General features: G+C 36.6%; 3 protein-coding genes across 4 annotated transcripts in view; 1 reads left to right on the forward strand and 2 right to left on the reverse strand.

Annotated features, from left to right (window-relative positions):
- Positions 1-823, reverse strand: part of LOC21388588 (mediator of RNA polymerase II transcription subunit 9) — a 2,504-nt gene extending 1,681 nt beyond the window's left edge. The window contains exon 1 of the mRNA XM_024172129.1: positions 739-823. Coding sequence (XP_024027897.1) covers positions 739-823 — 85 coding nt within the window. The remainder of the gene's footprint in view (positions 1-738) is intronic.
- On the forward strand, positions 494-1,572 carry LOC21388589. 2 transcript variants are annotated; one of them, XM_024172132.1, is made up of 2 exons: positions 494-716; positions 1,178-1,572. In XM_024172132.1, exon 2 carries the CDS (start codon positions 1,225-1,227, stop codon positions 1,411-1,413), a length of 189 nt encoding a protein of 62 aa, XP_024027900.1. In that variant the 5' UTR covers positions 494-716; positions 1,178-1,224; the 3' UTR covers positions 1,414-1,572. The 2 variants fall into 2 exon arrangements, with proteins under 2 accessions (XP_024027900.1, XP_010106244.1); XM_010107942.2 differs by having other exon boundaries at positions 1,189-1,572.
- A 73-nt stretch (positions 1,573-1,645) lies between these two features.
- LOC21388590 (beta-galactosidase 17) lies at positions 1,646-7,804 on the reverse strand. The gene is made up of 18 exons (XM_024172131.1): positions 7,427-7,804; positions 6,835-6,939; positions 6,136-6,331; positions 5,867-5,955; positions 5,687-5,767; positions 5,453-5,547; positions 5,192-5,262; positions 4,318-4,408; positions 4,128-4,245; positions 3,952-4,047; positions 3,771-3,819; positions 3,510-3,688; positions 3,327-3,404; positions 2,874-3,023; positions 2,680-2,730; positions 2,133-2,459; positions 1,964-2,029; positions 1,646-1,827 (listed from the first exon to the last, which is right to left on the reverse strand). Exons 1-18 carry the CDS (start codon positions 7,586-7,588, stop codon positions 1,669-1,671), a joined length of 2,163 nt encoding a protein of 720 aa, XP_024027899.1. The 5' UTR covers positions 7,589-7,804; the 3' UTR covers positions 1,646-1,668.
- Between the last annotated feature and the right edge of the window lie 622 nt (positions 7,805-8,426).

The raw sequence follows: 8,426 nt of genomic DNA on the forward strand, positions 1-8,426 counted from the left end.
ACTTTTGCCTGGAACTTCCGATTTTGGGGGAAAACAATAATAGTTTTTTTTTTTTTACACGTCTTTTGTTCATTTGTTGTACTTTTCTGTCGGTTGTAAATCTTGCTGCCGTTTATGGTCTTCCCTGTCGGGCTTGGGCCAGTTAAACGTGTTGTCGTTTTAATCTTTTATGCCGTTTTCATTTATTGTCGTTTTTATTTTTAATTGTCGTCTCAAATGATTTTGTCATCTTTCATGTTCTTTATTGTTGTCGTTTTCTTCTTCTTTTTTTGTTTCAATTATTTTTGTGGGCTTAAACTTTTTAGTGGGATCTCATGGTGGCCCCTTTTTCGTCATCACTTTTTATTTTTGATGTCGTTGTTCACGTTTTACTGTCGTTTTTCAGGATTTTGTCTTTTTAATTATGTGTCGTTTGTAATCCTCTTCTTTGAGAGTTTCTTTGTCGTTTATTTTGTGAAACTAAAAGGGTCGACACGGCGGCGTTTCGCTTGGCCCTAGGCCCCTAGCACCCCTGTCTTACAACGTTTTCCGCTCCACTGCTTTCATCAAATCGCAGGCCTGATTCTCAGAGTCCGACACAGTTTCCGAAAGAAGCTATTGATAAGGAAGCTTTGTAAAAGCATTACGATTCGAACTTTCTCCTTTTACTCTATTCACAACGATTATTAGCAGAAACTTTTCGCTTAGCAACCGCGAAGAATCCCTTTGAATCTGAGGTTTGTTTCTAATTTCTTACACCTATTATGTCATTGGTTTCAGAAATTTTACGCTTGCAATTCTTATTGCTGGCGATGTATTTCAACTTTACGGATGAAATCCTCATCTGGGTATTTGGAATAAAGATTCGTTTATATAAAAATCGTGTAGTTCTTAGGTCAGGATATTAGGAAGAGATTAGTTTTTCCTGCCCAAATGATTTCGCGATTAATCGCAATATTCAATGTGAAATGTGACCTAATTAAATGGAAGCTTACATGTACAAAGAGGTTTTTATTTTATTTTTATTTTTATTTTTATAATGCTTCTTTTATATAATGCTAATCCCAATTAGCATTGTCTGATTTTCTTTTTACCGTCATTGTGGGGTTCCAGTTTGAAGTAGTTATAACTCTGTCATATTCTACATTACATTGCCTGTGTTTTGACATGGAATTTTGTTTGATGTTTTCCGTGCAAGGTTCTCTGCAGTTCAGTTGAGTTTTGAAACTCAAAAGGACATAAGATATGGCTGTAAAACCAACCGTCGCTTTGAGGGCTATACTCGTGGGAGGAATCGCGGCATTTGCCAAAGTAGCTGGTGTGGTGAAGGCTGCAGGCGGTGCCAAGGTTGGCGCGGCAGCAGCTGCAATGACGGCAGCGGCAACTGCAGCTATGTCAGGGTCGAAACAGGAACAGAAGGACGCTTCTAAGTAGGATTCAAGTTAATTTTTCTGGCAGATGTACTGGACAATTTTAGTGTATGATAAGGCAGTTCCAAGTTGTTTTGGGAAAGCCCGAGTTGCACGCACCGTCAATGTAAGACAAGAAATTGGTTGAAATAAGAGAAATCATACTTGTTGTTTTGTATTGATACTTCATGCTGATGTGCTGATTTTTTCGTTTGTAAGATGTCTCTTTTTTGTTTATCAAAGAACAAAAGAAAGAAAAAGAGAAGAATTTCTTGTCAGCCTATAATTTGAGTACAAGAGATTGTGAGTTGGGCAAAGTGATGGCATTAAGCTGACGATGGACGTTTAGTTTACTTGAAGTTGAACCGCATGTAAAATCTGGCCGATCAACAGAGCTTATGACAAGTTCTGGGTTTGGAGATTCCAGCTCAAATATCACCTGTGCAAATGGTGGATGAAAAAAAAAAAAAAATTTAGTCAATTATAAAATAACAAAGTTGGAAGATGATTGTGACAAAAGAAGAACAAACACAGTCCAAAAAGGAAAAAGAAAAACAGCATTTGGCATGACATACCACAACATTTTCCCCAGGCTTGAGGATTGGAGCAGGAACATAGAGGTTGCATTGTGGACCTACTGACTGCACAAAGTAGACACATTATTTCTCAATAAGAGGAATCAAAACTGTTAACCAAAAAAAAAAAAAAAAAGGACGAGGGAAAGAAAGAAAAAAATGATTTTACCGGCCAAAATCTCCCAATATTGAAATTGTTGACAGTTACTATCCCTTTACCCCAACCATTTAATGATATGAAAGTATCTTTTACTTGGCTTTTGTCAATGTAGAACTGGCCGGTGTAAAATGCTGGTTCTTTTGAAAGATGTGTATTTAGAATCCTACTAGACTTTTCTTTTAATCTTTTGCGCGCCGTTACATCGATGAATCCAGAATATGAAGCCTCAAGGATGGGATTAGTTCTTGGAGTGTCGTTAAGGTTGGCCAAGGGAATCTTGTACATTTTCCATTTGTAAAGGATTGTCCCATCCAGATAAACAGAAGATAAAATTCCCTGCAGAAAACAGCAAAAACGACTGGTACATAATGGTATGATATACTAGGAAAGGGACAACTTATATCAGCAATGAGAAGCAGGAAAAAAAGTAGACATTGATTACTAAATCTGGTCGGTATTGATTGCATCCTTTTGTCTCTCAGAAAGTCGGAACATCTTCATCAAGACTCAAGATATCAAGAAAATTACACAGTTTATGTCTTACAAAAGAGTTTACCTTGCTATCGAATATGTAAGGTCCATAATTTAGACGACCCATGTTTTCTACCTGTGAGCAAAAAAAAAAAGATTGCATAGTTGGGCAAGAAATTAAAGGAAAATGAACAATGAAAACAAAAGCATATATTGCCAAACCTCACTACTTTTTTAAGTGAAAACTAAAAAGGAAACTGAAGAACAAACATCAAGTACCAATATAAATAAGTTAATATTGGAGACACATTTAGCATTAGGAAGGGCAAGTCTTTGATTTGACCATCTTTCAATTGCACCGACATATGTGGGTCGTCCACCATTATGTTCAGAAGAGCAAGATATGAGTACTTGAGCTCTGTCATGCACCTGCAACATTTGATATTGAGATCACTAAACTTGAAATATTCAATACCAGCAAAACATCTTTTTTTCGGGGTTGCAGAAATAACCTAGCGTTAAATCTACACCCTACCTCCAATGATGAGGTCAAGAGTTCGAAACCCACCCACCCACCCCACCACAACAACATAAAAAAAAATAAAAAAATAATCCTTTTGCCTTTGTTGAAAAGAGAGAAATTTTGTGTAAAGACCCAGAAATTTAGAATTCTGTTTTATATTGTACTAAAAAAGCAATCATCAGCCTGATGAAGATAAGAGAAAACTCCACCTTTGGTATAGAAAGAGTTCTTCCATTGTCATTGTCTTTTGCAGCATATTCAGTTACATATAGCAAGAAGCCAAACATCTGGAATTCAACTCAAGGAAAAATATTATATATAGGATGTAAGAAAAAAAAAAGCAAAAAGAAAAGAAATAATGTTCAAAGCTAGAATTGCAGAATTTAATGTACCTGGCCCACAGACTCCATTGTCATTGGATTTTCAGATTCAATCACATCAAAAAGAGGTAGCATGTCAAGTAAGTTCCCCGTCTTTATAAAGTGAACGGGCCCATATCCTGTCTTTTCACTATCAGGTGGAACAGAAGGAAGAGATTCTGAACTGTACCGCTCGATAACTCTTCGCAACGCTGAAAGTAGTATATAGGTGATGAATCATGCCGTTTCAGTATCATAGGTTGCAAAGTGAAAAAAGAAATATGCAGCTATTACCTTTGAATTTTGCATTGTTAATGTCCCCTGTCTCACTAATGGGTGCATCCTGAAGAAAGAGGGGTGTTACTAGCTTCCAAAATTTTTAGAACTGATCAATATTGAATTATAAGCTACATTGCAGCAACAAAATTAATATTTATTTTGCAAGTTTGAACAGATAAGGTCAAAGATTCCTTACATAGTCGTAGGAAGTTAGATCAGGCTTGTAATCAGACTCATCTGCTCCAGTATTTGCTCCATTATAAAATCCAAAGTTTGTTCCGCCATGTGCCATCTAAAATTTAAGAAGCCCGATCAACTCATTACAAGTAGAATCACTTTAATAAGGATAAAAGTAGGAATTTTAGGCCCTACATAAAGAACAGCCGAACCATTCCTCTCCAAAATTCTTTCCAAGGCTGATGCTGTAAAATCAGCATCAGTCTTCGCAATCTTCTCCCCCCAGTGTGTCAGCCAACCTGTATAGAACTCCCTGAAACAAGCATTCATGAGCACTTCAACCACTGACCACTAAACATTTTATAATTGCTAATAAGATCCTTACGCTGAAAGTGGCGGCGATTTCCCAGCAGCATTGAACTTCTTTTGTAGCTCAAATATAGGCCAAGGGTTATCACCAGTTGTGAAGTCCACAGCTACAAAGCAGACATAATGAATGAGACAATAAAACTTATAAAGCAGAAATACAAGATTCTGGTTTTCTCCAAAAGCAGTGTAAATTGGAGAAAAATGAAGGCCTGATTATTAGGAGTATGCTGTTGTCATGAGGCCTTCTGGTTCAATTGTTGGCAACTATGTTTCAACATTTACTCTCATCAAGCATTCTAAATGGAACAGTGAAGACTTGAGAAATAGTGGATACAAGAAAGAGCAACTTCACTTATTCTGGATGTGAAGGGTTGTGCTATCCTTACAAGAAAATTTTGAACTAGAAACTGATAAGAGCAACCCAGAAAAATGATAAACAAACGAACAAGAGAAGAAAATTGAATAAACTTGATAGCGTATTGATACTGGTTTTTCTCGAGCACCGATACAGTAGTGCTGAACATTCGAGAGGTTCAGCTTCTCTCCCCAGACCTCACACACTCCCAGAATAACCGCCTAATCACACCACCACTCAGTCCCCTCTTTTATTACACCACAGAGCATAAAAAGGAAAAGACACTTATACCCTTGGCCCCCATGACCTCAGGTAGTACAGCAAGTAAAATACTAGATGACCAAGCTAATGCTGATCAGCACTGTCACGCCCAACACAGCAGCCTAACACACAAGCTTGGCACGCCTCGCATATGTGAAACGTATTGGAGGCTTATCAGAAACTTAATAACTAAAGAAAGGTAACACGCAGAAGGACCAACTAGAAAATGAATGAAAATAAGTAGAAAAAATAGAGCGTCAATCTTGAACTTTACCCGAAAATACAGAATCTCCGGTTATTGTTCCTTTCTTAAGAGTTTCCCTCGTACCTCCATCTGTAGTATATCTTAAAAAAAGAGAACTATTTTAGTATTATGCCAAAAGTTTGTTGGATCAAGTGTGCAATTAGAATGACGCTAAGTTAAGGTCATGGAGAAGGCAAACTACCATGAGTGAACCAGTTTTTGAATAATAACTACACAGAATACCAAAACATGTATGTATACAAGCATGGGTTCAGCATTGAATTCTCTTACAGGATTACGTCATCCCCAAGGTGAAGTTTTGCCAATCTGACCAGGTGATGAAGATAAACCTTATCATTTCCATATGAACCATATTCGTTTTCAATCTGTCAACATAATCCAGTTTTGGTTTAATCTACCAGTCTTGAATTCAAAATCTTTGTAACAATTCCTCACTGTTTTTTCTTTCTTTATGTATCAAGTACACAGAAGAAAACGCGTGTAAAAAGATGCAGATCCACTTACCTGAACCATTATAATTGGACCGCCATTCTCATAAAGAAGCGGAGATATCTTTGGAAGTAGGGTTCCCCACCACCTTTCAACCTTAAAAGGTTCAAATTATAACCTGCATTAGCATCTTGAACATTGAAATGAACACAAGAAAGTCCTAGACATAAAAAGTGACCAGCATAGAATACACACCAGTTGCAGGTAAGAAGTATCCGATGATCTTAGCTTGAGAGTTGGCGTTGTGGCAAGTAGCCAAGGAGGAAAGCCCCCTAAGTCCCACTCTGCAGAAAAACACACAACAATTTTAGGCATGATATTTAAACTTCTGAATTTAATTAGCAATCAGAAGACAATGCTCCTCATGAAAAACATAACAGCACATATCCAACTTCAACACAGAAAGTATCCTCTAATATCTGATGCATACTAGCAAATGAGGTCATAAATCTGATAGTCCTAACCTCCACATATATACGGTCCAGGTCGAAGCATAACGAGGAAGCCATTTTTCTGGCAGAATTTAAGAAATGTTACTAAATCTGCAATACCATCAAAGTTGAAAGTGCCGGCTATTGGTTCATGTAGATTCCAAGGAACATAAGTTTGAATAGTATTTAGCCCCAGCGCCTTTGCTCTCAACAGCCTATCTTCCCAATACTGCAATATAGAAAGAAATAAACTCGTTTTTACATCAAGTCAGTTTTCTATGAGGCGAGAACTAATGCTATACTTGTTCATCCAATTATTTTGGAGACAATTTTTCATCATTTATGAAAGGCATAACAAAGGCATGGACTAATAATATGTGAAAAACTGACTCAACGACATTTAGAAAGATATTGTTGAGCATATGGAGCCTAATTATTACCCTAACACAGAGATAACGCGCAACCGAAGTTCTGTACTCTAGGATTTTCACACACAATTTGATTGCCTAGTTTTCTTTATAGTCTCTCTTTGTAATCTGCTTTTTATCATAAAGAGTTACTGCAGCAGCTAAAAGCAGACAGAGCTCTCAATACGAAGGCGGCCCACTATAAACTCCGTGTGTGTCGTTGTTAGTTTATATTTCTTCAGCGATTTGATTGCTCTCGGTAGTAAGGAATTAGGACGTCTACAGTCTAACTTTTAACAGATATCAATTAGAGAAAGAGTAATACCTCAGGGACAACTCTAAAATAATGCAGGTCACCACCAATGATCTGGAATGCCTGACCATCTTTCCAAAACTTGTCATCGGCAATTTCAAATTTTCTACCAACAACCTGATAAAAATTTAAAAAATGAAAATCTTAAAGTCATCAGCATTCTTAAAGAATCAAAATAAAAAAGATTGACTAAAATTGAGTGCATTTAATATTAGCTTGGATACAACTCAATAATCAAATTGCAGAACATCAAAGTTGAACTTCAAATCAACCTCTACTTTCAGTATTAAGACAAAGGATAACACAACACACAAAAATCAGACAATTGTTTGACCCAGAAACTGAAAGGGTTTGTTTGGTTCACACGTACGTTCAAGTCAGTGATTCTGATTCATTAGTGGGAACTTTACGAGTCTCCATGAGAGAAAAAGGCTTTAGCAGAATCATGAGTTTAAATACATTTACCAAACAGGCTCAAAGGGGGAAAAAAAAAAAAAAAAAAAAAGAATGTCGATGTCACAATCAAAGTGATACAGAAATCAAAGATCAGAAACTCACTTAAGTTAAAATTTGAACTCTGGAAATAAGATTGAAAAGGACTTACAGTTTTGGGGCTAGAATGGTGATGGTGATGGGAAGAAAGAGGAGGGAAAAGAGCAAAAACAGGGACAAAGATGCCGAAGGCCACAAGAGAGACGAAGACAATGAACAAGAAAGTGGCTCTGGCTCGAGTGGTTCGCTTCCTGGCCATTGCTTTGCCGACCATTTGGATTTGGAGCTCCAAACCCAGTCCAAGTTATGCTTCTTCTTTCAACTATTTCTCATTCCATATGCATTTAGGAATTGGGAACACCTGTCAGTATCAGCTTGACCTTACCAGCCATTTCTTTCTTCAAGCAATGATAACTTGCTTCTTTCTTTAATTGTTTGTTTTTTTCCCTTTTTTTCTGTTTATTTTATTATTTGATCTTCCACGGCTGAAAACTGCTTTGAATGATGTTTTATTGTGCTACTCTTTTCTCTGTCTTAGTATTGTTATTTCTCATTTTGTTGTTACTTTATTGTTATCTGATAATATAATAGTTTTCTTTTTCTAGTCTAATTGTCGTTTTTCAGTCACGTCTACGCTGTTGTTGTTTTAGCTAAGATTGTCGTTTCAGAACATTGTTGCTTCTGGTATTCTCGTATTGAAATGATCTACCATTTTCTGTTGTCGTTTTATTAAACTTTTGTTTTCTTTCTCATAGTGCAATCATCTTTGACGTCGTCGATTTATTTATTTTTTTAATCAATCTTTGTCCGTCGTTTGAGGATTGTTGTCGTTTTTATTTTCTTATTGTTTCTCATTTTGTTGCCGTTGGGAATTATATAGTCGTTTTAGGATCCGCTGTGTTTTCTAATTTGTTTGCGATACTGGTTATATTTTTGTTGTTCTGTTGTCTTTCTTACTGTGGTTTTCCACTTTAGCATTTGGAAAAATTGCACCGATAACCCTAACTTTATCAATATTACAGTAACACTCTTTAAGCAAAGTTAACTATGAGAACATCTTTTTGCCCATTGAATTTTTTTTGAAGTGCCAAAAATGCCCCTTCTGAAATGAA

This window comes from Morus notabilis, unplaced genomic scaffold (assembly GCF_000414095.1).
Source record: "Morus notabilis unplaced genomic scaffold, ASM41409v2 Scaffold847, whole genome shotgun sequence".
Classification (NCBI taxonomy): domain Eukaryota; kingdom Viridiplantae; phylum Streptophyta; class Magnoliopsida; order Rosales; family Moraceae; genus Morus; species Morus notabilis.

Bases quoted from the DNA above. Each gene is read 5' to 3' on its own strand.
- LOC21388589 (XM_024172132.1), top strand. From the start codon at position 1,225: ATGGCTGTAAAACCAACCGTCGCTTTGAGGGCTATACTCGTGGGAGGA.
- LOC21388590 (XM_024172131.1), bottom strand. From the start codon at position 7,588: ATGGTCGGCAAAGCAATGGCCAGGAAGCGAACCACTCGAGCCAGAGCC. The intron at 5,263-5,452 runs GTAAGAGAATTC...TCTTTTTTTAAG, and splicing joins CTTGGGGATGACGTAATCCT to ATATACTACAGATGGAGGTA. The intron at 2,460-2,679 runs GTAAACTCTTTT...TGTTTTCTGCAG, and splicing joins CTTACATATTCGATAGCAAG to GGAATTTTATCTTCTGTTTA.